The sequence below is a fragment of the Papio anubis genome, chromosome 12 (assembly GCF_008728515.1).
Source record: "Papio anubis isolate 15944 chromosome 12, Panubis1.0, whole genome shotgun sequence".
Taxonomy (NCBI): Eukaryota; Metazoa; Chordata; class Mammalia; order Primates; family Cercopithecidae; genus Papio; species Papio anubis.
Genome location: NC_044987.1, coordinates 65609061 through 65635754, shown reverse-complemented (window position 1 = coordinate 65635754; position 26694 = coordinate 65609061). Strand labels below are relative to the sequence as shown.

The 26694-nt window shown below is 51.0% G+C and overlaps 1 protein-coding gene across 9 annotated transcripts; it reads left to right on the top strand.

Annotated features, from left to right (window-relative positions):
• Window positions 1–2303: 2303 nt before the first annotated feature.
• APBB1 (amyloid beta precursor protein binding family B member 1) lies at window positions 2304–26601 on the top strand. Of its 9 annotated transcripts, none has more exons than XM_003910296.4 (15): window positions 2304–2971; window positions 10945–11676; window positions 17878–18053; window positions 18153–18209; window positions 18293–18378; window positions 18489–18552; window positions 18997–19146; window positions 19511–19638; window positions 19738–19743; window positions 20029–20143; window positions 20288–20372; window positions 20646–20729; window positions 25519–25634; window positions 25769–25945; window positions 26027–26601. In XM_003910296.4, the coding sequence occupies exons 2-15, from the start codon at window positions 10959–10961 to the stop codon at window positions 26192–26194; spliced, it is 2130 nt and encodes a 709-aa protein (XP_003910345.1). In that variant the 5' UTR covers window positions 2304–2971; window positions 10945–10958; the 3' UTR covers window positions 26195–26601. The 9 variants fall into 9 exon arrangements, with proteins under 9 accessions (XP_003910345.1, XP_009184992.1, XP_009184990.1 ...); XM_009186727.4 differs by adding an exon at window positions 8449–8498 and having other exon boundaries at window positions 2899–2971; window positions 19738–20143; XM_009186728.3 differs by lacking the exon at window positions 19738–19743.
• Window positions 26602–26694: the final 93 nt, after the last annotated feature.

Below are 26694 nucleotides of genomic sequence, written 5' to 3'. Positions count from 1 at the left end.
GGCCCTCCTTGATCTGGTACTTTCCCACCTTCCTATTTCATCTTATGCCATTCTCCACTATCACACCTGCATTAGGCTGTTCTTGTGTTGCTATAAAGAAATACCTGAGACTGGGTAATTTATAAAGAAAAGAGGTTTAATCAGCTCACAGTTCTGCAGGTTATACAGGAAACATGGCACCAGCATCTGCTCGGCTTCCAGGGGAGTTTTTACTCATGGCAGAAAGCAAAGTGGGAACAGGCATCCCACATGGGCTGATCAGAAGCAACAGAGTGTGAGGGTAGAGGTGCCATACACTATTCATTTATTTGAGATGCCCAGACTGGAGTGCAGTGGTGTTATCTCAGTTCACTGTAACCTCCGCCTCCTGGGTTAAAGTAATTCTCCTGCCTCAGCCTCCCAAGTAGCTGGGACTACAGGTGCCCGCCACCATGCCTGGCTAATTTTTTTGTGTTTTTAGTAGAGATGGGGTTTCACCATGTTGACCAGGATGGTCTCGAACTCCTGACCTCAGTTGATCCGCCCTCCTTGGCCTCCCAAAGTTCTGGGATTACAGGCCTGAACCACCGCGCCTGGACATGCCACACGCTTTTAGATAACAGATCTCACAGGAACTCACTCATCATGGGGAAGACAGCACCAAGCCATGAGTGGTCTGCCCCTATGACCTGAACACCTCCCACCAGGCCCCACCTCCAGCACTAGGGATTATAATTCAACATGAGATTTGATCAGGGGCAAATATCCAAACTATATCAACACCCATACTGACCTTCCTGTACTTCTCCTGCTACTTGGAATACTTTTCTCTTCTCCTGGCTGACCCTTCATCCCTTTCCCTCACTGAATTGTCACTTCCTATGATAGCCTCCTAAACTTCCCAGGCCAAATTAAACCCACTCACATAGCTCCCTGTACATCTCCTTCAAGATACTCATCACATTCCTAATTACATGTTTAATGTCTCTTTCCCCTGTTAAATTTCAAGCTATATGAGAGACGGAACTATCTTGTTTCTTGACCGGTTGCTAGCACCAAGGACAGTACCTCACACATAGTAATTATTTGCTGGAAGAAAATGAATGAATGAATGAAGACACCTTTGTTTTTCTGGGTAATTCTTCATCTTACAACAACTCAGGTCAGATGTCATCTCCTCCAGGTGAGATGCAGTCAAATCTGATTCGTCTTTGGATCCCTAGTGCCTGGCTTGGGACCTGATACACAGTTCATATATCATAGGCATTTGTCAAATCATTATAAACTATTGGCTGTGAGTTGATAATTGTTGAAACTGAACGATAGGTATATGAGGGTTCATTATATTGTTCTGTCTACTTTAGTATACATTGGAAATTTTCCAGAATAAAAAGTTAAAACATTTATATTTACCTCAAGTAAAATAAAAGTATATTCAAAGATTACTTTGAAGCTTCCGGCTTGGGAAGCCACCAGTAGTTGGTGTCATTCATTGGAATGGATGGAATGGAGCTGTGTCCAGTGTGGGATGTGTGTTGTGTCGTGTGTGTGTGTGTTGAAGAGGGTTCTTTTTCACCCCAGTGAAACTCCTTAGAAGACTAACGAAGGGGGATGAAACAATGAATTCACGCTAGGTACGGTGTCTGACGCCTGTAAACTCAGCATTTTGGGAGGCCGAGGTGGGAGGATCGCTTGAGCACAGGAGTTCCAGACCAGCCTGGGGAACATAGTGAGACCCCCATCTCTACTAAAATACAAAAAGCCAGGCGCGGTGGCACATGCCTGTGGTCCAGGTACTCTGGGGGCTGGGGTGGGAGGATCACATGAACCCTGGAGGTTGAGGCTTCAGAGAGCCATGATCTTGCCACTGGGTGATAGAGTGAGACCCTGCCTTGAAAGAAAGAAAAAGAACGAACTCAGATTTGGACATCTTTAGTTTTAGGCACCTTAGAGGGATTAGCATGTAGGGCTTTCTGGATGGTAATATAACCTCTCATTATCCTTGATGGCCTCTGGGTCACTGATCTGACCACTGGGATATATCCCACTATCCAGGGAGGGCCTGTAGTAAATATAGTACCCCACCATTTTTCCTTACATCTTTACACTTTTCATTCACAATATCCCCTTCCTTGTGAATTTCTACGGGGGAGCAATGTATTCTTGATATTTTCCAGGCCTTGATATCAGCTTTATGTTCAGCAGCAGAGGTATTTCAGTGTCAAGAAACATCGGAGTTACAGTCCAAATTCATCACTAATTGTTACTGCGGGCAAATCGCTTTACCTGTCTTAATCTTAGCATCAGCCTCTGAAAAATGAGGATAATAATTCTGGTGATTTTACAGGGCTGATGTGAAGATTAACGCGCGTCAACGGTTTAACACCGAGACCCGCACGGCGTAAGTGGTCAATAAATACGAGCTATTATTATCAGCAACGCTGTGTCCTCAGAGCCTGCCCACCAGGACGTCGGGTAGCGGTGCAGCAGGAGCGGAGCAGGCTGCCTCCCCGGAATCCCTCCCGGCGCGGCAGCGGCCCCGCACCGCCACCGCCACCGCCATTCGGGCTCCAGCCCAGTCTGCGCGTCTCCCGGCGGGGGTGCGGGGCCAGGGCCCTGCGGGGCGCTCAGGGTGAGTCTGTGGAATCGTAGTGGAGGATGGCGCCGCGCTAGGCGGGGGTCCCAGGAAATCGGCTGCAGGGATGTCTGCTGGAAGGGCTGGAACGCGGGGCTCGCCGAGGTCCTAGGGTCTCCTACAGGGTGAGGCCCCCAGGAAGCTGCGGCAAGTGCCGCGCCCGCCGAGCTAGCTCCCGCGCCCGCCCCAAGATGGCGCCCCTCCCCATCCCCCCGCGCGCGCCTCCGCCGCTCGGGGCGCGGCCCCGCGGCCCGCGCGCTCCTGGGCGGGGGATGTTGTGATGGAGAAGCCGCGGCGGAGCCCGAACCCTGCAGCCTGAGCCACCTTCGTCATCTGGGCCCGGGCCTCGCCGCGCAGGTAGGAGCTGTCCCTGCCCCGGCCCAGCCCGGGTCGCTGCGTCCCCATCCCCAGCGGCCGGCGGACCGTGCAGCCCCTACCCCGCGGTAGCCCGGGTCCCCCGGCCGGCCCCATCCCCCATCCCCCATCCCCCATCCCCGGGCTGCCGTCTCACCGCGCGCCTGCGGAGCGTCCCCTCATACCCACCATTGCAGGGTCCACTCGGGCCCTCACACTGCCCCCTCCGCTGCCCTTTACCTCCTGCCCCTCAGGGTGACTAGGGGCGGGTATGGAGGACGAGAAACCAGGGGCGGTGGGGATTGGGGGAGGGGAGGCCCAGGGCCGGGAAGGGGACGTGGAGTGGAGTGGGCTGGCAGGCCGCGCCGATTCCAGCAGGGGTCCCGGGCCCTGGATCTGTCAAGCCGCATTCTGTTGCCCTCGGCGACCGAGGGGTGTGCCCTGGGGCGGCTGTGTCCACAGCTCAACCAGGAGGCCTAGCACTGGCAGGAATACTCAGTAGGAGCAGTTTTCCCACTGCCAATTCCTAACCTGTTTTGTATCCGCCTGTGTATCTCTTGCATTCTGAGCCCCTCCAGCTATAGTCTCAGCTCTCTCCACCCTTCAGAGTCTACGCTTGCTGTCTTCCTTACTTCCCATTCATTCTTAAAATCACTCCACTCTGTGTCCCTGACACCTACTGAAACTGTCCAGGACAAGGTCACCGGAGACCTCCTTGTGGAGAACTCCAGTAGACACTGTTATCTCATTTACCTTTGAGTAGTGTTCGGTGGGGTATGTCAACTCACTCTCATTGAAGCGTTTTCCTGCTTTCTGCCCTACAGCATTGTCTGCTCTTCTCAATCTCATTTGCTTCCTCTCCTACTCTCTTTAGATGCTGGTGAGGCTCTTGGCTCTGTCCTGAGCTGTCTTCTCTCATTCTCTGTTCTTTCTCCCCAGATATTTTATTCACTCTCAAAGCTTCAAATTTCATATATATGCTAACGATTCTCAAATTTATATATCCAGCCCAGACTTCTTTCCTGAAATCCAGACTCATATATTCAGCTGCTCTCTTGACATCTCCTTGAAAGACAAACAGGAATTCCAAACCTATAGATTCCAAGCTAAATTATCTTCCCTGGTTTTCTCTGTACCCTACTTCCAAATCTGTTCTTTCTTCATATCTCAGAAATGGCTATTTGCCAATGTGGAGTCATGAGCAAGACTTGAGATTAACCCCTCTCTCACCCTCTGCATCTCATTTCACCAAGTTCTGTCACCACTGCCTGAATATTTCTCAAATCCATTCATTTCATTCTTTCCCCACTGCCACCAAAGTTAATCTGGGCCACCACCTTTTTTTTTTCCTTGACTACTTTAATAGCATACCCTCTTGCCTACCTCCCTTTAACTATTCTCAACACAGCACCCAGAGTGATCCTTTAAAAAATGCTTCCACTCACTTATTCATGCAACACATATGATTTGGGCACCTAATATATGCCAGGCACTGTGTTACGTACGTCCTGAAGATACAACTGTGAGCAAAAGAGACTGAGTCCTTGGAGCTGACAATCTAGGAGAAAAATCAAATAAGAATAACATTATGAATGTAATATATACCATGAAGAAAAGCAGTATGGTGCCTTGAGAACGCACAAGAGCAGCAGCTAAACTGGTCATGAGGATAAGGAGAGAGGGTTGAGGTCAGCTTCTCTGAGAATGTGATGTTTAAACTAAAATATAGTGGGTGAGTAGAAGTTGATTCAGCTTAGAGAGTAGGAGAAGAGGTCCCAGGCAGCATGGAAATCATGTGCAAACACCTTGTAGAAGGAAAACACATGATGTCTTTCAGGAATCAGAAGAAGGTTACTGAGGCTGCAGAGCAGAGTGACCAAAGCCAGGGGCAGGGAGGAGGAAGGCAGGCGCCAGACTGAGCAGGAAATTTAGGCCATTTAAGAATTTTGTCTTGGCTGGGTGCGGTGGCTCACGCCTGTAATCCCAGCACTTTGGGAGGCCGAGGTGGGCGGATCACAAGGTCAGGAGATCCAGACCACGGTGAAACCCCGTCTCTACTAAAAATACAAAAAATTAGCGGGGTGTGTTGGCGGGCGCCTGTAGTCCCAGCTACTCAGGAGGCTGAGGCAGGAGAATGGCGTGAACCCGCGAGGCAGAGCTTGCAGTGAGCCGAGATCGTGCCACTGCACTCCAACCTGGGGGACAGAGCCAGACTCCGTCTCAAAAAAAAAAAAAAAAAAAAGAATTTTGTCTTAAGGGCCAGGCACGATGGCTCACGCCTGTAATCCCAGCACTTTAGGAGGCCGGGGCGGGCAGATCACCTGAGGTCAGGTTCAAGACCAGCCTGGCCAACATGGCGAAACCCCATCTCTACTAAAAGTACACAAAAATTAGCTGGGCATAGTGGTGTGTGCCTGTAATCCCAGCTACTCAGGAGGCTGAGGCAGGAGAATCGCTTGAACCCGGGAGGCAGAGGTTGCAGTGAACTGAGATCTTGCCACTGCACTATAGCCTAGGTGACACAGCAGGATTCCACCTCAAAAAAAAAAAAAAAAAAAAAAAAAGAAGAATTTTGTCTTAAGGTCTTTGTCCTTGGTTGTAGTGGATGGGGAGAGTTGATGCAGTTCAGAAATTTTTCTCAGAGAGGCAATCATCAGTACTTAGGGATGGACTGAACATAGCAAGTGCTAGAGAAGGACATGTCAAGATGTACCCCTACTTCAGATTCACAGAATAGGATGGATTGTATCATTCCATGAGCCAGGATCCTGAAAGATGACCAGTTAGTGTGTGGGAGTGGGAAACACGAGTGGGTATATTAGCTTGAGACATCCAAGTGGAGATGTTGAGTAGAAAGTTTAATGTACTTGTCTGGAGCTCAGGTGAGGGGTCTGAAATGGAGATTTGACTTGGGAAATCATCAGTGTATAACTGAACCTGTGGGCATGAATGAATATTTATACTGATTATAGGATAAGAAAGAGGAAAGGGCATGAGAATAAGCCATAAGAAACTCCAGCATGTAATGGCCAATAGAGGAAGATGAGCCAGCAGAAGAGTCTAGGAACCCAGCAAACAATAACAAGAAGTGTAAAAGATGAGATGAGATGAGGAGTGTGGAGATGAGAGTGTGGAGGCCACGGATAGAGGCTGGATGAGAGATTCATGGGGTCAGATGCTGCTGGGAGGACAACCAAGATGAGGACTGTGTCTGTTGGATTGAATGACACAGGGGTCATGTTGACCTTGGAGCTGTTTCTGAGTCGTGTTGGGACTGGAAGCAGGTTTGGAAAGGGTTGAGGAGTGAGTGGGAGGTGAGGAAGTAGCAACAGTGAGTAGAGACAACTCTATCAGGAAGTTTGCCTGTATGAGGGAGGAAAGAGCAGTGAGTGGCTCTGGAGGAACGTCAGGTCAAGTTGGGAGATAGTGGATCCTATTGAGAAGGAGAGGTTGATTATATAGAGGAGAAAATAGATAAACAGTGGTATAAAATTCCTGGAAAGGTATCATAGGAAGAATCCAAATGATAGGTGAAGCAGTTGGTTTTGGGAAGGAAAGAAAGGGATAGGTGCTGAAGTTTGGTTAGGTTTTTATGTTTGAGGATGTTCCCCAGTTGGATGGCTTCCCTTTCCTCTGTGAATTAAGAGGGGAGATCATCCTCTGAGAGGGGTGGCCCACAGAGAGTTATGTCCTAGTCTCAGGCAGGCCTTCGCTGATGTCTTGGCTATAGCAAGCCCCAGGTTCCTGTAATGCCCTCCTCTTCCTCCTTCGTGATATTCAGTCAACAAATAGGGAATGCTATGGGTGCCAGGCACTGTTCTAGATGTTGCCATTACACTGCGTTGTAACAAGTTGTTCAATGACTGTTTCCCCCTAAACTGAGAACTCCTCCAGAGGAAGAACTATTTCTTTTTTATTCATCACTCTCCCCTGTGTCTAGCACAGTGCCTGGCATATGGTAAGCTGTCAGATTGAACAACTTCTGATTTGGAGCAAGACTTAACCCCAACCCCTGTGGTCTGATACCAGGATCTTCAGGCTTAGTGGCTACTTCTTTCAGTTCCTGCCCTGAGGCCCCGGCCCAGCTCCCTGCCTTGAGCCAGAACCCATTTGGCTCTTTGCATCCTTTGGTAACTCCAATGAGAGGGGAGATATTAGGTTATGTTCCTTCTCTAAAAAAATTGGACTGAGGTCATCTTTTTGACCTCGAGCAGTGGGGTGTTGGTGACCACACCACCTCAGGCTAGATGCTAAAGCTTCAGCACTTAAACAGTTTCCCCGTTCCTCCTCTAATACTTCCTGGCCTGGTGACCAGATTGGCAGGGCTGCCCTGAAGTCAACTTGGCTCTTCACTGTTTCAGCCTTACAGCGCACGCACCCTTTTCAGATCATAACTCCTAATGCCAAGGAGGTCAGTCTCTGCCTGACCTTTGAGAAACCTGGCTCTGTACACCACTGCTTCAGAGAAGAGTTTGCCATCCTTAAGGTCCTCCGAGCATGGCAGAGTCATGGAGTCTTCTACTTCCTGAAACCCATGGAGATGCCACTCTTGAACAGTGTCTGAGCCAAGATGTTGGTTTAAGCTACCTGCCTCACTCCCTTTTCCTAGATCTCAGCCCTCACCTCTCCGGGATTCCTGTCCCATCTTACTTCCCTCTCAGGGACCCTTTGGCATTATCTGACACCCTCCCAAACGCCCCTTTGCTCCTCTCCAGCCCATTGGGCCCCACAGCCTTTCTAGGTATTTATTCCCAGCCAGTTCTGAGCTTCCTAGATCCTCTCAGCCCCTGTGTCTGTCCCATTCATCCTTTCGTTCCTTCTGCGCGACAGCCCAGTCTGTGGCGGCACACAGCACACTCTCTTTGATAATGGGAATGTGAAATAGAATAAGACACCGTCTCAGATATTCTGATCGAATGTGGTCCTGGATGTTGTGAGACACGAAGGAGAGAATAGTCACTTGATGGTGGGGAGAGAACAGGAAAGACTGCTTAGGAGCTGTGACTGCTGAGGTTAGTTTTGAAATACAAGCAGAGGTTTTCACAAGGGGAGACAGAATTCCAGGCCGAGGGAGCAGTATAAACAAAGACCCAGGGCTTTAAGAGTGTGCGACATGTTCCAGAATCTGCCACACTGCCTGTGGCTGGAGTATAAGGTATAAAGGAGGTAGGAGGTGGGGAGAGGTCTGACAGGTTATAGAGGTTGGCTCAAGGGGGCTCCTGGGTGTTCTGCTAACGAGTGCAGACATTATCCGAAAGGCAGTGGTGAGCCCTCTAATTTTCTGAACCAGGGAGTGACACAATCTGGTTTCCATTTTTGGAAGATTACTGTGGTTCTGGGAGGAGGCAGAGCTGTCTATTTTTTTCTTCATTTATTCCAGTGGCCATGAGTTTTCTCATTGGCCAGGAGGAGTCACACTGAGCAGATCAACAGCTACACGTGAGGCAGACACATGCACATAAACCTTTTTCATTTTACAGATGTATGGGCAGCATCGCACTAGGGTCTGAGGAACTAGAGACATAGAAAGGTGAGCTATGGGGCTGGGCTTAGTGTCTCAAGCCTGTAATCCTAGCACTTTGGGAGACTGAGGCGGGTGGATCACCTGAGGTCAGGAGTTTGAGACTAGCCTGGCCAACATGGTGAAACCCTATCTCTACTATAAAAAAAAAAAAAATACAGAAATTAGCTGGGCGTGGTGGTGGGCACCTGTAATCCCAGCTACCCAGGAGGCTGAGGCAGGAGAATCACTTGAACCCAGGAGGCAGAGGTTGCAGTGAGCCAAGACCATGCCATTGCACTCCAGCCTGGGCGCACTGCGCCTGGAGAGATGGGCAAGCCTTGCTCAGGCAGCTGCAACACCTCTGCTCAGTGCTGAGGACACAGAGGGAAGGGAGGTAGTGGGGAGTCGGGGAAAGAAAGAACTCCTTAGTGGAGGAACAGGGAGATAGGGAACTCTCAGATAAGACATCAAGGAGAAAGGTCTGTACAGTGGGAATTAGAAAGAGCGCGGTGCAGTGTTTGTTGGGACAGTCAGTGAGGGAGAATTGTGTGTTGGTGGAAGGGTCGGGTAGGAAGAGAGAATCAGTGAGGCCATCGAGGGAGGAGAGAGTAATGTGGTAGGGGCTGTCTGAAGGACGGCTTGCATGGAGGGCTCAGGATGAGAGAGAAGTGGGCAGTGGTTGGTCAGGGAGAAATAACTGAAATCGGGGGCTGGTGAGGTTCCAGGGTGAGAGTACTTTCTTGTGGGGGTCCGGGAAGGAGAGCAGCAGAGCAGCTGGAAGGTCAGGGAGAGTGGGGAGGATGGAATGGGGCCAAGGGTGGGTCCCTGGGCGGCAGGCTGGAAGGATAGTTGGAACTCAAACGATTGCGAGAAGCTGAGCCACAAAGGGCTGTGAGGAGGCAGAGGGAGGTGTCGGGAGGGGAGCTGGCCTTGTAGAACAGGGCGTCCACTTCCCTGAAAGGCAGGTGGAGTTTGTGTGGGGCACCATGAGGCTCAGTAACATAACCAAAGTGTTTTCTGACACTGGCAGAGGAGAGGCCAAAGCGAAGCCTGGAGGAAATGGGGACTGATTCATACATTCATTCAACAAATATTAATAGAGGTCCTGCTCTGTGCCAAGACTACACTAGGCACTAGGCATACTGTATTTAACCAAAAAGGCAAAATCCTCACCAACACGGAGATTATAAATTGTAGTCTTGAGGAGACAATCATTAGACAAAGTAAATAACAAATTGGCTTGTCAGATGGTGACAGGCGCTGGGGAAGAGTTAGGGATTGCTGAGGAGGGACTGAGGTAGCCTGTGGTTTTAAAATGAGTGTTCAGGGAAGGCTTCACTGAGGCTGTGACATTTGGTCAAAGATCTGAAAGGCTGGGCCGGGCGCAGTGGCGCACGCCTGTAATCCCAGCACTTTGGGAGGCCGAGGCGGGCGGATCACGAGGTCAGAGTTTGAGATCAGCCTGACCAACATGGTGAAACCCCATCTCTACTGAAAATACAAAAATTAGCTGGGCGTGGTGGTCGGCACCTGTAATCACAGCTACTCAGGAGGCTGAGGCAGGAGAATCACTTGAACCCGGGAGGCAGAGGTTGCAGTGAGCTGAGATCCTGCCATTGCACTCCAGCCTGGGTGACAAAAGCAAGACTCCATCTCAAAAACAAAAACAAACAAACAAACAAAAACCCCAAAAAGCAAAGATCTGAAAGGCTGAAGGGCCCAGGGGAAAGGCTCCCATAGTGATCCAGGACAGGGCATTATAAGGGCTGGCAGAGGGACCGGTGCCCAAGGGGAGCTACTTCATGGAAATTGTCACCAAGATGTAGCTTCATCTGGCCAGCGGAGCCGTGAATTGCAGCCGAGCACCCTCCCTCTGTGACCTGCCTTCCTGTGCCATGCCCTGTAGGGCTGGTTCTGCAGCTTATTTCCTCCTGTCCTCACAGTCCCTAGTATGGGGTGGGCTTGGGGCCTGGTTGAGCTGAGTGACTTATGGGAATAGGAACACAGCCGGAGGAGCTTACAGTGGTGGGGCTTGGGATGGAAGTGCAGCAGGAGAGGGGCAGTCAGTGATCAGTGTCCAAAACACACGAGCCAGTCCCACTCTAGTGGTGTTCCTGGCACAGTAAGCCCCGGGTGGATGAGCTGGGGGGTGGGGAGGCACAGAGAGCCATTGTGTGGAGGCCCTGCTGGTGGGATCGAGGGCGGAGCAGGCACCAGCTGTGCCATCCCAGAAAGCTCAGGGCAGGGGATATAGGGATGGGTTGAGCCTCAGACCTGGGCCTGGCCTGTGATGGGGACGATAGTGCTGGGACAGAAGATGAGCCCAGTCATTCTCATAGGATAGAGAGCCATGGGTGCTAGCCTGCTTAGTGCAGGGAGATGAGGAGGCACAGGGCGTAGCCCTGGGGCAGAAGCAGTGATGCTGCTGTTCTGGACCAGAGGCTCAACAGCATCTCCCTTCCCCACCCCACAGGAGCTGCCAAGGCCATGTCTGTTCCATCATCACTGAGCCAGTCGGCCATTAATGCCAACAGCCACGGAGGCCCCACACTGAGCCTACCCCTGCCTCTGCACGCTGCCCATAACCAGCTACTCAACGCCAAGCTGCAGGCCACAGCTGTGGGACCCAAGGACCTGCGTAGCGCCATGGGGGAGGGTGGTGGGCCTGAACCAGGCCCTGCCAATGCCAAGTGGCTAAAAGAGGGCCAGAACCAACTCCGGCGGGCCGCCACGGCCCACCGTGACCAGAACCGCAATGTGACCTTGACCTTGGCAGAGGAGGCCAGCCAGGAGCCTGAGATGGCACCCTTGGGCCCCAAAGGCCTGATACACCTGTACTCTGAGCTGGAGCTCTCAGCCCACAACGCGGCCAACCGAGGCCTACGAGGACCTGGCCTGATCATCAGCACTCAAGAGCAGGGGCCAGATGAGGGAGAGGAGAAGGCGGCAGGGGAGGCTGAGGAGGAGGAGGAGGATGATGATGAAGAGGAGGAGGAGGACTTATCTTCTCCCCCTGGGCTGCCTGAGCCCCTGGAGAGTGTGGAGGCCCCTCCCAGGCCCCAAACCCTTACAGATGGCCCCCGGGAACACAGCAAGAGTGCCAGCCTGCTGTTTGGCATGCGGAACAGTGCGGCCAGTGACGAGGACTCAAGCTGGGCTACCTTATCCCAGGGCAGCCCCTCCTATGGCTCCCCAGAGGACACAGGTACCTTGTGGAGCTTGACATGGGCATGTGGGAGGGTGTGAGGGCAGAGGTTAGGCCTCTCATATAGAGGCCAGTGCCAGCCTGATGTGAGCTGAAAGCCCATGTCCTGAGGCCACAACAGGCCATGTCCAGGCTTTCTCGTTCAGAGAGTGCTTGGACATTCTGGTAGATCTGACCATCATGCATGCCTGGATGGATGGATCTGTTCATTATGCATGCCACCATGGTTGATAAGTGGACTAATTTGTTTACTGGGCACTGACTAGGTAACTGGCCCTCTACTCAGCATTTTCAGGCTTTATCCTCACAGTAAAGCTGTGAGGTAAATACTATGATTATCCCCATATTACAGATAACAAAAAAGAGACCCAGAGAGGTTTAGTAGCTTTCTCAAGACCACAGACAGGCTGAGATTACAATAGAGCTGAGATCTAGACCAGGTCTGAGTCCAGGTCTGAGCCCTTGGCCCTGTGTTACACTGCCACCACAGCACAGAGCACAGTGCACTTAGGTGCACTTGGGACAGTCTGCCCCGTTTTAACAGGTCACGTCTGTGGGGAGCTGCTGTCAGGAGTAGGATATTGACTAAAAGTTAGAAAAGAAAACCCTTTGGGTAGGGGGAGGAGAGTAGATACTAGGATTCCAGGGCTTAATAATTAAATATGTCCCATTTAAATCAGCCGAGTCTCCACATTTTCTAATGTCATGTAGAGAATACAGGAAAAGCTGAGGAACAAAGGATGGAGATAATGGGCTATAGTCACAACCCTGGAGTTCTGTAGATGGGGGTCTAAGAAAGATTAGGAAAGATCCCCATCCTCACCAGGCAGCGAACACCATACCCATACCCCAAACTGTGCAATCTTTGTAGAGAACATGCAGTTCAAATGAGCCTAGGGCTGCACACCATCCCCGTTCGAAAAACTCATTCTGGACATTTTCAAACATATACAAAAGTAGAGAGAAAAGAATAATGAGCCTGATTTACCCATGACCCAGTTTTACCAATTATCAATACATAACTAATCTTGCTACCTACATGCTGTCTTCCATTCCTAGGCCTAGCGTAGGTTATTCTGAAGCAAATACTTTTATTTATAAATGTTTACAGCTGGGTGCAGTGGCTCACACCTGTAACCCAGCATATTGGAAGGCTAAAATGGTCAGATTGCTTAAGCCCAACAGTTCAGGACCAGTCTGGGCAACATGGCAAAACCCCGCCTCTATAAAAAATACAAAGAAGTTAGCTGGGAGTGGTGGCATCAGCAGCTGTGGTCTCAGCTCCTCAGGTGACTGACCTGAGAGGATCACCCGAGCCCGAGAAAGTCGAGGCTACAGTGAGCCATGGTTGTGCCACTGCACTCCAGCCTGGATGGCAGAGACCCTTTTTCAACAACAACAACAACAAAGTTTACTTTTGCATTTCTGAAAGATAAAACTCTTAAGAAAAACCCACCATAATATCAATGTACCTACAGAAATTTAATAATAATCTCTTAGTATCATTAAATATCCAGTTGATATTTATGTTTTTAAAAAGGCTGGATTGAGGCTGGGCACAGTGGCTCACACCTGTAATCCCAGCACTTTGGAAGGCTCAGGTGGGCAGATTGCTTGAGCCCAGGAGTTCACAACCAGCCTGGCCAACATGGTGAAACCCCATCTCTACTAAAAATACAAAATTAGCTGGGCATGGTGGCAGGCGCCTGTAATCCCAGCTACTCGGGAGGCTGAGGCAGGAGAGTCACTTGAACATGGGAGGCGGAGGTCATGGTGAGCCGAGATTGAGCCATTACACTCCAGCCTGGGCAATAAGAGTGAGACTCCATCTCAAAAAAAAAAAAAAAAAAAAGTAGAGGCAGTGTCTCACTGTGTTGCCCAGGCTGGTTGTGAGCTCCTGTTCTCAAACAATCCTCCTACCTTGGCTTCCCAAAGCACGAGGCTTACAGGCGTGAGCCACCATGTCTGGCCTGATTTATCTCTTAAAGTTTCGTTTGATCAAGTTCCCCCTGTCTATTTGTTTTTTGCTTGCAGTTTTGCTTTTGTTTTTTAACTGAAGAATCATGTTGTTTGTCCTGGGTTTTCTATGGTCTGGATTTTTCAGACTCTCTCCTGTGGTGGTATTTACCATGCTCCTCTTCCCCTGGATTTCCTGTAAATTGGTAGTTAGTTCTAGAGCCTTGATCAGATTCAGATTTGAGCATTTTTGTGTTTTGCTTTTGCAAGAATATTTCATAGGTGGTATTTTAAAGACTTCTACCAAAGGCAAAGTCTGATTGCCTCTCTTTTCATGATGTTAGTGGCCTTTGGCAGTCATTGCCTCAACTCCTTTTAAAAGGAACAGCCCCTCCTGCACTCCAGCTGATTACATGTGGTATTGGGGTGAGGAAAAATGTAGTCTCAATGCAGCCAGTTAAAGGGGAACTGAAAACTAGATATTGGTGTAAAATAGCCCAATTTCTAAATGTTAACGACAAATTCTATTTTTTAAAAAGCATGGTGCAGGCCACACACAATCTGTCTGAGGCTTGCATCAGTCTGCAGGTTGTAGGTTGCAAGTTTGCAAGACTAGGAGGTATGAGTCAGTGACCAGATAGAGGCCTAGTTGCTCAGTCGCCCCTGGGATGGTCACTGTAGTGGCTGCAACTATGAATAACCTATGAAGCTTCTAGGAATAGGAGGATAGTATTGCTGAAGAGCTGGGATGGGTTTGCTGGGCAGTGACCTCGGCAAGGATGTTGGAGGGGCAAGAGGATTCTCAAGGATCTTGCACTGGTGGAGACTTTGTGAATTGAGGATAGAGGTGGGGGCCAGCCCAGGAAAGGGGCCAACTCACTGATTACTCTTTTATGACTGTGTTGCTGTGACCAAGAGGGCTGCAGAAAAGGTTTGTGCTTCTGCAGAAATGAGGCTAGAATTGAGCAAAAATTATTTTCTCCTTCGTATTGTAGGATATTCATAGAGCTATGGATTGAATGCATAAATGCATGAATTCATGAATTAAATGAATGATAAATGAATAAACTTTACTACCTGTGTTGAATTCATACTCTGCTCCAGGCCTTGTCCTAAATGCTGGAAATGTATACTGTGAGGCAAAGATGTTTTTGCCCTCCTGGCCTTCACAGCCTGGTGAGGAGACAAAGAAAGAAACAGGAGGTTATGTTCAGTGCGATGAGCTCTCTGGGGCTGGGGAAGTCCAGGAGGGGCCCCTGACCCTGCCTGTGAGAGTGGTGGGGGAGAGGGCAATGGGTAAGTTTTAAAGGGACCTGTATACTGATGTCTGAAGGAGAGGTAGGTGATAGCCAGGTGAAAATCGAGAGAAAGGGAGGTGGGCTGGAAGAGGACAAGGGGCGTGTCCCAAGCCAAGAGAGAGAAGGGGAGTGGCCAGAGGTAAGGCTGAGAGGCAGACAGGGGTTCATGACAACACATAAAACCTGGGGAGGAATTTGGACTTTATCCTGAGGGCAGTGCAAAACAATTAAGAGGATTAAGTTGGAAAATTACTTGATTAGTTTAGCATCTCAGAAGAATCATTTGGGCTGTAGTGTGCAGCTGAGATTGGAGGAGACCAGACAGGAAGAGAAAGACCAGTTAATGATGTTTTTGCAATGATCCAGGTAAAAAAATGCTAGTAGCCTGGGCTATGTTAGTTATGTGGGGTGGAGAGAAGGGGAGAGCATTAAGTCAATCACTGATTCCTGAGCAAGTGAGTACACCTGGCTTTGCCACTAAAGGCATTTGTGGATGAATGAATGAAGGAAGGAAGGAATGATATGTGAACATTTAATATATTTTATGTGTAAGTGTCTGCATGAATCGATGCAGGAGTGAAGGTGTACGTTCTGGAATAAATGCATGTATGTGAAAGCAAAGGCCTGGGTGGGCTGTGCTTGGAGGGAGATGTGCCAAGCTCCAGAAGGGCCTCCCAGATGGCCAAGCGGGGAGAAGCTGCCCTTCCAGGACAGATCGGAAGGATGAAGCTCTTTGAAGCAGGAAGGTGCAGGCTGTCAGGGATGGCAGATGGATTGGTGTGTGTCACTCAGTCAGGAGATGGTGAACTGGTCCCCAGATTCCAGAAGTGTCCAGCCCTCCTGAAGCAGACTGTGGCTGTGGAGGGCATGGAGGCCTTAGGTGTGGTGTTTCTGGAAGGTTTTAGCAGGAGAGTCCCGAGGCAATGGAGGGTCTCTGGGGAACAGCAGGTATTCCCTGAGCCTCAGTTAAGTTTCAGGTGCCTATTGAAAACCTTATTCCATAGGGTGTGAGTTAGGGGGAAGTGGGGGCGGGGAGAGGCGGTGATGGCTGCCTAGAAGGTGGATGGGCAAGAGCCACTCCTCTTTGGGTGTCTGTGGGCCCACGTCATTTGGAAGCTGAGGATGGTGAAGCACCCTGCCTGAATAACTCATCAGGTGTGCAGCCACCTTGGAGTAACCACGCCCACTTCCAGCCCTGCTGTGTCTGGTTGCCCAGCAGCCGGGGTCTTGGGACTGCCTGTCCCTTAGTGCTGCCTCTTGGACCAGTCAGGATTCCTGGTTTCCCTGGTAACGGGAAGCACGTCAGCAGTCTGGGCGCTCCCAGCCGGTCCTGGTGCTGCGGTTGCCGAGGAGACGCTGCAGCCTAGCTGGGCCCTGGCAGGTGAGGGGTGGGGGGTGGTGCTGGGAAGCCCCAAGCCCAGCCTCAAGCTTGCTGGGGCTCAGGAGCTCAAAGCCCACCCTTGGGTTCAAACTGCTGTGCAGGTTCTGGACAGGGGCAGGATCCCCGAAGGCCTTGAAACCACACCCTATTTATGCTGAGAGCTATAGGCTCTGCAGGGCCCCAGGCAGCTGGGGTATTCCTGAGGGGCTGAGTCTCCTGGTATCCCTAAGACTGGGCTTGGCTTAGGCACTGAGATAACCACTGGAGGATGGGATGGAGGTTCAGGATTGGGGGAGGGGAGCCAGGGTGAGGAAGAAGAGGTGTGAGCAGGAGGGGCTGGGGTCTCATGAACCTCCCTTTCTCCTCCCTTCCCCACCCCCTCAAGGAGATTCCCTAGCATGGTGGTCCTGGCCCCTCCCTAGCAAGCTTCAAGCGGGGGAGGATCTTGCCTGGCAGACGCTCTGCCCTGGTGAGAAGGGGGCGGGATGAGTTTTTCTCTGCAGCCCAGCACCAGGCTGTGAGCCCCAGCTGGCTGGGCTGGAGGGGCTTTGAGGAGGGAGGGTGGAGGCAGGAGGGGCCGGGAATGAGCGCCACGTTCTCCCAGGACTTTTTCCTGGCCATCATCCTGCAGGACAGCAGCCCAGGTGAGGGGCAGCACGAGGTTGGGCATCATGTGGGGTGGGGCTGACAGGGAAAGAAGAGTTAGAGGACGCATGAGCGGGTTACAGGGATGGAGTGGTGTGGCTCTGTTGGCAGACAAGGGTGTATGACACAGATGCGAGGTATGTGTGTATGTGCATGACATGTTTGCTTGCAACTGTGTGCAGCAAGGGTCAGGAAGTGAGCGTCTGTGGTGTCTGCACACATTTGGCAGGGTTTGATGTATGCCGTGTGTCTGAGTGTGGGTCCACCTGTATGTATGGTACCCACACATGTGTCAGGTGCCACTGTGGTGTGGTATCTGCACACTTGTGTGGCAGGGGCTCATATGTTTAGCTGCATGTGCATGCCTCTGTGGTGTCAGCATAAGTGTATGGCTAAGGTTGGTGTGTCTGTTTGCCCATGCACGTACATGTGCACCTGTGTGTGATACCTGCCATCTGTGCTGGCATTTTCTGTGTTGCATACCCTGGTGTTTGTGGCTGCACAGGTGTGTGGTAGGGCTTGTATGTGTTGTGTGTCTGTGTGTACATGTATGTGTGCAGGAGCTAAAAAGTGTTCCCCTTTGTGTTCACTGAGATAGAGATATGTATGAAAGGAGGTTAATTGGGGTCACCCAACCTTCCTTGCTCCGTTCCTTCCTCCTTCCCTGCCTTCCTCCTTTCCACAGTGTGGCCACATTAGCCACCAACAGGGCCCAGGAGGAGACCTGAGCCATGTCCCCTACTGGTGGCCCCACATGTGGTGACTCCAGACTATAGGCTCTAGGCAGAAGCAGGAATTGTGTTGTGGTACAGCTTTTCCTCCACCCCTTCTCAACCATGGAGTCTCAGAGGGGACCGGGCATAGGCACCAACTGTCTGCTCTTTAGGAAGGCTGACCCTCACCAAGCCTCCCACCTGGCAGATTCCTTCTGGAACCCTAACGCCTTCGAGACGGATTCCGACCTGCCGGCTGGATGGATGAGGGTCCAGGACACCTCAGGGACCTATTACTGGCACATCCCAACAGGGACCACCCAGTGGGAACCCCCAGGCCGGGCCTCCCCCTCACAAGGGAGCAGCCCCCACGAGGAGTCCCAGGTGAGGCTCACAGGCCTGTTGGTTTTGGGCCAGGGGAGGGAGTATGTGCTGCTGGAGTAGGATAGGACACTCGCTCACTACTCCCTTCCCTCCTCCTAGCTCACCTGGACAGGTTTTGCTCACGGAGAAGGCTTTGAGGATGGAGAGTTTTGGAAGGTGAGTAAGGGGACCTGCTTTACCATGGGATAGCTGGAGGAGGTGCATCACTTTGATCCTGATTCCTCAATCCCCTTCCCAAGGATGAACCCAGTGATGAGACCCCAATGGAGCTGGGACTGAAGGAACCTGAAGAGGGGACATTGACCTTCCCAGCTCAGAGCCTCAGGTGAGCTGCCAGATGCAGTGGGCTGGCAGTGGGATAGATCTGTCTGGAAGGGGCCTTGGGACAGCTCCATTTATGGGGGCCCTGTGCCAAGTATTACCATCTGCCTCCAGCCCAGAGCCATTGCCCCAAGAGGAGGAGAAGCTACCCCCACGGACTACCAACCCAGGGATAAAGGTTTGTTCAAGACTGACACCCATTCTGAGACCAGGGCCCTCTTGTGTGTAGGACAGCTGCTAATATTGTGCTCTGAGGGGTCTCAGTGCAGTCCCCCAGGTCCTGAGTTAGGAATTCTTCCAGTCTCAGCAAAGAGCCCTGTGAGTGAGCTGGAGGCACTTCCAATTTTTAAATCAACCAGCCCAACAGACAGGTTGGGGGCCCTCGTAGTCTTGGTTCAGGTGCTTTTTTGTACTAGCCAGGGTCTCATATGACATCTCCCTCACCCTCACCACATCCCCCTCTCCCTAACCACATCCTGTTTGGGGAGCTTCTCCGTCTTAGTTCAGAACACCCTGCCTCCTGCCATACTCTGTATTCAGGAACTCTGGTGTGTCCTGTGCTGAGGGCTCTCCAGTTTTGACTCCGATCCTCTGCCTCCTGCCCCTCTTCTGTGTCTGGCAGTGTTTCGCCGTGCGCTCCCTAGGCTGGGTAGAGATGACCGAGGAGGAGCTGGCCCCTGGACGCAGCAGTGTGGCAGTCAACAATTGCATCCGTCAGCTCTCTTACCACAAAAACAACCTGCATGACCCCATGTCTGGGGGCTGGGGGGAAGTAAGGACCTGAGCCAGCAGGGGTGGTACTATGAGAGAGTGTGAAGGGAATTATGAGAGATGGGAGGTCTGACCTGCCCACAAGCAGGCTGGGAAAGGGGCATATTGGCCCTCCGTAAGTGGCAGCCCTGTGGGATGGATGAGTGACCCCAGGCTAGGACCTTGCGAGATGGTAGCCTAACAACAGTGGAGTCGATGTGAGAGATGACACGTGACCTCCACTAGAGTGAGGCCTGCAGGGCGGGTGGTCTGACACCAAAGCAGGGGCCCCAGAGCTGTGGGTAACATCCCCTGAGCTGCAGGAGTCAGAGATCAGCTACCTTCCCGGCTGGAGTCCCACTGAGTGCCTGCTTCTGGGCCTGCAGGGAAAGGATCTGCTACTACAGCTGGAGGACGAGACGCTAAAGCTAGTGGAGCCACAGAGCCAGGCACTGCTGCACGCCCAACCCATCATCAGCATCCGTGTGTGGGGCGTTGGGCGGGACAGTGGAAGGTGGGAACAGGGCCTGGGATTCCAGGGTGGGAGTTCATCTAGCATCAGAGTCCTCCTCTCTAACTCTGTTCTTTGCCTCTCTTGTGCTGCTGGACCCAGAGAGAGGTACTATGCCTATTTTCCCCCTCCTGCACCTGGACCAGATGCCTGGAAGCACCCAAGCTCCCCTCTTCTGCCCTGCCCCTTCCAACCTGCTATGCTCCACCATTACCTTCCACCTCAGCATGCTTGCCTGTCTACCCTCCCTCCAGAAGACAGCACCTATGGGGGACCAGCTGTGGGCAGAAGCCCTGGAGGAGCTGTGACGGGCAGGGAGGACGTGGGTGGGGTGGGGACCAGGCTTGGCACTGGATGGTACTGGGAGACACTGAGGTGCCCCTCCCCCAACAGGGACTTTGCCTACGTAGCTCGTGATAAGCTGACCCAGATGCTCAAGTGCCACGTGTTTCGCTGTGAGGCACCCGCCAAGAACATCGCCACCAGCCTGCATGAGATCTGCTCTAAGGCACGGCCCCCTCCACTCCCTGGACTAGCTGCCACCTTCACTCTACAAGGGTGTGGGTGGGGTTACTGAGTAGGGTGGGGGTGCCCCAGGGCAATGAGGCTCTAATAGATTCTCCCTGGCTCCTCGCCTCCCTTCCTTCCTCAGATCATGGCCGAACGGCGTAATGCCCGCTGCTTGGTAAATGGACTCTCCCTGGACCACTCTAAACTTGTGGATGTCCCTTTCCAAGGTCAGTGTCAAAACCCCTCTAGGTCTAGCTCAGATTTGTTGGCAAAGGTGGGCGACTCAAGGAAAGGCATGAGCTCCTGGACAGCGCTGATAGAAAAATGAACACATGAAGACTGAATACTCCAATAAGTGGAGGGACTCCGGTTAAAGGGAGGCAAGGGACGAGATGGAAGTAGGACCTCGGCTGGGCAAGTGTCTAGCTTATGCCCTGCTGGTGGGGACTGGGGGTGAGCAAGGTCTCCCACCATGATCAACCTTCTGTTCTTTCCCATAGTGGAATTCCCAGCGCCTAAGAATGAGTTGGTCCAGAAGTTCCAAGTCTATTACCTGGGGAATGTACCTGTTGCTAAACCTGTTGGTATGTGTGTCCTTCTGTACCCAGGGGCTGCTACCTTGATCCTAAAGCTCTGCCCCTACCCTCTGCCTTCCAATACTTCTTCTACCAGACCTTCCTCATGCTTCATGTCTCCCTACCCTTTAAAATGCATCCCACCTCCCTGTACTTCTGTCCTAGCTATATTCACTGTCCTGCTTATAGCAGCAGTCAGCATGCCTTCGCTGAGCATCAGCCACATGAGTGGTGCTGAACCAGGCACAGAGGGAGACCCCACTCCTTCATCCCATGGAAAAGCTTTGGTGGGATTGGGAGGCAGCTATTAGATGACTGGAAACACCAGACAGCAGCCTGTAGCTGGATTAAGTGTTATAGCACGAGCTGTGGGCTGGAAGTATCAGGAGAAGGAAACAGTGAGCATAATTGTCACATACGTTATTGTTGCAAATAATTTTTTTTTTTTTTAAAGACAAGTCTTGCTCTGTCCCCCAGGTTGGAGTGCAGTGGCATGATCTCAGCTCACTGCAACCTCCGCCTCCCGGGTTCAAGCAATTCTTCTGCCTCAGCCTCCTGAGTAGCTGGAATTACAGGCTCCCGCCACCAGGCCTGGTTAATTTTTGTATGTTTAGTGGAGATAGGGTTTCACTGTGTTGGCCAGGGCTGGTCTTGAACTCCTGACCTCAAGTGATCCGCCCACCTCGGCTTCTGAGAGTGCTGGGATTACAGACTTGAGCCACTGTGCCTGGCCTGATCTGGTTAACTCTTATATTTCAGTGCTGTCATAGTATCTGCTATTTATTTGTTCATTCACTTAACAAATACCTTTGAAGCTTACCATGTGGCAGGCCCTGGACTAGGCGCTGGGAGAACAGTGGCCACAGTCCCATTTTCATAGAGGTTATAGAAGGTTGTGGTAGAAAAAAACCAGGAATTAATAAAATAATCACACAAATTGTGAGTTATTCATTGAGAGAAAGTAGCAAGATAGAACAGAGGAATTTCATCTAGTCTGGGGTCATAAAAGACTTCCCTGTGAAAGTGACGTTTGAACTGAAATCCAAAAAATGAATAGAAGTGAATGCAGTCAAGTGGAATGGAGGTGGGGGTAGGATGGGGGAAGATCAGGATCTACAGTGGGTGGCACTCTGGCACTTCCAAGGTACTGAAAGAAAGCCAATGCAAGATGAGGCTGAGAGCCGGGCAGTGGCCAGGCTGCCAGGTCAGGGATCTCAGGGATTATGTTAATGATTTTTTCTTCATCCTAAGAGCAGCAAGGAGTTATTGAAGTCTTCAAGAGTGCACTTGCCTTAATCAGATTTGAATTTTGAAAGCTCACTTTGGCTATTTCATGGAGGGGACTGTTAGGCGGGTGGAGGTGGATGTGAGCAGCTCAGTTAGGAGGCCGTTGCAGTAGTCCTGGCCAGTAATGAGAGTATCTTGGACAACAATGGAGCTGAGGAGGAGTGCGTGGATTCCAGAGCTGTTTAGACAGGTATAGTCAACAGGCCTCGGTGATTGGTTCAGTGTGGGTGAGGGACAGAGGCATTAAGGGTGACTGCTAGGTTCCTAGCTGTTGGACCTTCTGGATAGTGGATTCTTTCTTTCAAGGTGGCAGATGTTAGAAGAGGCCAATTTGAGTGTGGAGATTGTAAGCTAACGTTTGGACATGCTGAGTTTGAGGTGCCTTTGGGGAAACTGAGGCAAAGTCAGGTTGGCAGCTAGATTCACAGATCTGGAGCTGAGAGGAGAGGTCTGGGCTGGAGATAGAAGTTTTGGCATTATTGGGTTGTAGAGGTAATCAAAGCCATGGATGTAGAGTAGCTTGACCCTGGAAAGTCGGCATCCTGAAGTGAGAAGGGAAATGAGGCTAGTCATAGCCTTGAGGCCCTCCAACATTCAGTGGATGGGTGGAGGATGAAACTGCCAATGATAGTGACAACAGGAGAGAGGCAGGAAGAAGAAAAGAGACTACTTGAAGAAGTGGTGGCGTATCATGTCAAAAGACACATAGGAGGAACTCAACAGATTTTTGATGAATGAATTTAAAAAATGAATTAATGAATAAATGAGACTAGCTTCAGATTACATGGCCAGGAAAGCTAGACCTAGGAGTCAAACCCCGGTCATCTTTAATTCTCTGCACTTTCCCTCATACCGTGCTGACTTTCATGTCCAAAATCTTACATTGAAAGAGGGGACCCTTCTTAGAAAAGGTGGGGATTGAACTGAGGTTTTGAAGGAAGGCTTGGATTTGCAGAGTGGAGTGGATATTTCATTTGGATTCAGTGGCACTGCCAAAGACTTGGAGCTAGAGTTGAGAAAAGCATGCTGACCCTTATGCCTTTGCTTTCCTCCTTCTCATCCTCAACTTCTAAACCCTTGTTGGCTCTTCCGGTTGTTACCCCCATTCCCATATGTGCTTCTTTGCATCTACCACTTGACTCAGGTCCTCCCTATGCCAGATCAACTGCCTGTGACCCTTGACTGCTCCATCAGCTCCACACTTTTGGACAAGTGGCCTCTAAACTTACTTCCTGCTTTATCTTATGCTCCTTTTTAACCTCCTTTTTTAACATTAGCCCCTCCAGAAGCTGCAGTATTCGTTCATTAATCATTCATTCATTCAACAAGTGGTAATGAGTGCCTGATGTGTGTCAGGCACTATTCTAGCTTCTTGCCATACATTGATGAACAAAAGTGACAAAGATCCCTGCTTTTATTTAGCTTACATTCTAGCAAGGAGAGACAGACAATAAAATGAGTAAACCATGGAGTATATTAGAAGGCAACAACTGATACAAAAAAAAAGAAAAGAAAAAAGAAAAGCACACCAGGATAAGGGGGATTGCATGTGGGGCTGGAGGTCAAGGTCACGGTGTAGGTTTTAGTCCTGTGTTGCTATCAAATCTGACCGCCTTTTTCCATACCTTGCTCCACTGCTTTCACTGCTTCCCTGCCAAACCTCCTAAGACTCTGAGGCCGGGCTCCACTTCCCACAGCCCCATCTACTCAGCAGTTTGACTTTGATGTCCCTTTCACACAACTGAACTTTGAGATTTCCAGTTGCCCTGGCCTAAATGTCATAAACATCACACCCCTCTGCCTGGCTTTTGAAGCGCTCTGCAATATGACCTGGCCCATCCACTTCTGTGACACTTGGTTTTACCAGTTTGGGTGCATTTGCTCATGTTGCCTTGAGAGTGACTTGCTCATGCATCTGGAATTTCTTCAGCAGATAAGCGCTGTGTTAGAATTGGGGACAGAGGGATTAATTAAATTCCATTTCTGTTCTTGAGATGGCCAAAGCCCAGTGTGGAAAAAAGTTTGCCAGCAGTTACAAGATGTTGTGGTAAGAGTTGTCTCAGAGTTGTCTTCTCCCTGCCCTGCAGCAGGGATGGCTTCCTAGAGAACACCTAGTCGGAGCCCTGAAGGATGACAGTCTGGAGTTTCTCAGTCCAGCGGGGAAAGGGCAGTCAAGACAGAGGCTTTTCCCTCAGTTGCAGTCTGTGTCCCTCAAGGACATTCTCTTCTCTTGTTTTGTATTCCCCATCTGCCTTACAGGCCATTTGCCAAGATTGGTTGTTAATAGTAATGCTACACAAATCATCTGAAGCTCAGGGAGCAGTAAAATATGAGGCTTGACAGCTCTGGAGAGGCCAGTTTTTGGAAGACTCGCATGCTTTTGGGAGCAGTTTGGCCTTGCTGCAGCCAGAAGTAAGATGAGCAAGGCCAAGATGGGAGAAGACATTCAAGGAAGACATTTGTCCTCTGCCCACAAAGAGTCCACATGGTCCGCTCCTAGTGGGAGCTGAGAGGCACTAAAAGGGGCAGAGGGCCTGGGACTGGACCACAGAGGCATATGCCTTTTGCACTGGCATTGTGCAGAGACAGTAGATCACATGGGCAGCTTATAAGTGTGGGGACTAGAACTGATGCCTTCACCACACCATGTGCTCCTGCCTTGGTGCTTTGCTGAGTGCAAGCAAAAGTGGGATCCATGAGGGGAAATGTTTAACAGCAGTTTGAGGTGGGGGAGAACATGCATTATAAGGGAAACCTGATTGATCTAAAAGTCAGGAACTTTGGGTTCCTTGGCCCTTGAGCACATTATAGACATTCTTGAGTAGAACCTAAGATCTTGAAAGCCCTTGTAGTTCTGAAAACTAGTAATATAGAGAAGAGGTAGGAGAAAGGCATGGCTAAGAACCCAGGCTCTGGAATCAGACTGCCTGAGCTCAGGTCTCCATTCCTTGATGTGACCTAAGGCATGTTGCCTATCTCTACCGTTTCCTTATTTGTAAAATGGAAATCTGTTGTGAAGTTGTTGTGCGGGCACAAATGAGGTAATACACTGTGATGACTTAGCACAGTGTGATACAGAGTAATCACTCCTCAAATAGATTATCTTAAAAAATAATTGGGTCTTGGGAGAGGACTGGCCTGTAGGGGCTGACTTGGGAGTTATTGTGGTGTGAAGCAATGTGGTGTCTGAGTGTGATGAGCGCTGAGAGAGCACGATTTGGGGAAGTCAGAACTTTGGGAGGTCAGTCGGTTCACAAGTGTGGAGGAATAGGCAGAGCCAGTGAAAATAACCAGCCTAGGATTCAAGATTTTAAAAAGTAGGAAAATGTCCAGTTACTGAGCCCAGGGGACCCAGGGAAGGGATACTTGGACAGCATTGTCCAAGATGTAGGCTGGCAAAGTGGGGATGGGGCAAAGGCCCTGGGTTTGACTGGGTGGAACTAGAGTTCTAGGGTAGAGCTGGGGTATCCTCTCTCTACCGTTAGTGATGTCTTGTGTCCATATGTTCTAGGGGTAGATGTGATTAATGGGGCCCTCGAGTCAGTCCTGTCCTCCAGCAGCCGTGAGCAGTGGACCCCAAGTCATGTCAGTGTGGCTCCTGCTACCCTCACCATCTTGCACCAGCAGGTAAAGAGCTGGGGTAGAAGTCGTGGCTTTGCCTTGCCATGGAGGGGAGACGGGGTGAAGGGAAGAGCTGCTAAGATGGATGTGGAACACAGTGTGGGGTGGTGTTCCTTTTTAACTGAGTTCCCTCCATGCAGACAGAGGCAGTGCTGGGAGAGTGTCGGGTGCGTTTCCTCTCCTTCCTGGCCGTGGGCAGAGATGTCCACACATTTGCATTCATCATGGCTGCCGGCCCAGCCTCCTTCTGCTGCCACATGTTTTGGTGCGAGCCCAATGCTGCCAGCCTCTCAGAGGCTGTGCAGGCTGCGTGCATGGTAAGCCGGTAGGGTGGTGTGGTGGTGGCGTGGCCCCATGTGAGGCAGGCTGGAGAGTGACTGCCCCGCTTGCCTCCACAGCTTCGCTACCAGAAGTGTCTGGATGCCCGTTCCCAGGCCTCCACTTCCTGCCTCCCAGCACCCCCTGCTGAGTCCGTGGCACGGCGTGTAGGGTGGACTGTCCGCAGGGGTGTTCAGTCGCTGTGGGGCTCCCTGAAGCCCAAACGGCTGGGGACCCATACCCCATGAAGAAGCCTCTGCCTTCCCTCCACCTGCTTGTGTCGGGCCCCAGGGAACTACAGGGTGTGGGTCAGGTAGGGGTCTAGAGGCTATTCCTAGGCCTTAGGCCTCCCAAATATGCCCCTCCCCAGTAGCTAGGGTTCCCTGCCTAGGAGCTGGGGAGGGAGAGATCTAATCCCTTCAAGGAAGTCATAACACTGGTGTGGTAACAAGAGGAGCAGGAAGCAAGGCCAGCCCTGGCTCTCCATCCCCATGTGTTTCAGGTGGAACAGGAGGAACTGGCCCAGGCCAGGCCTCATACTCCTGGGACCCAGCAGGGGCAGGAGGAAGGGACTGGTCCAGGCATGGGTCCCTTCCCTTTGCTCCGTGGGCACCTCTACTGTATTGATATCACTAATAAAGTCTGTCTGCACTGCTGTGTGCCATCTATGCCTGTACCACACCATCAACCCCATTACCCTGTGCCTCAGTTATGATCTTGCCCCAAAGATCTCCTTGCCCTGCCTGCT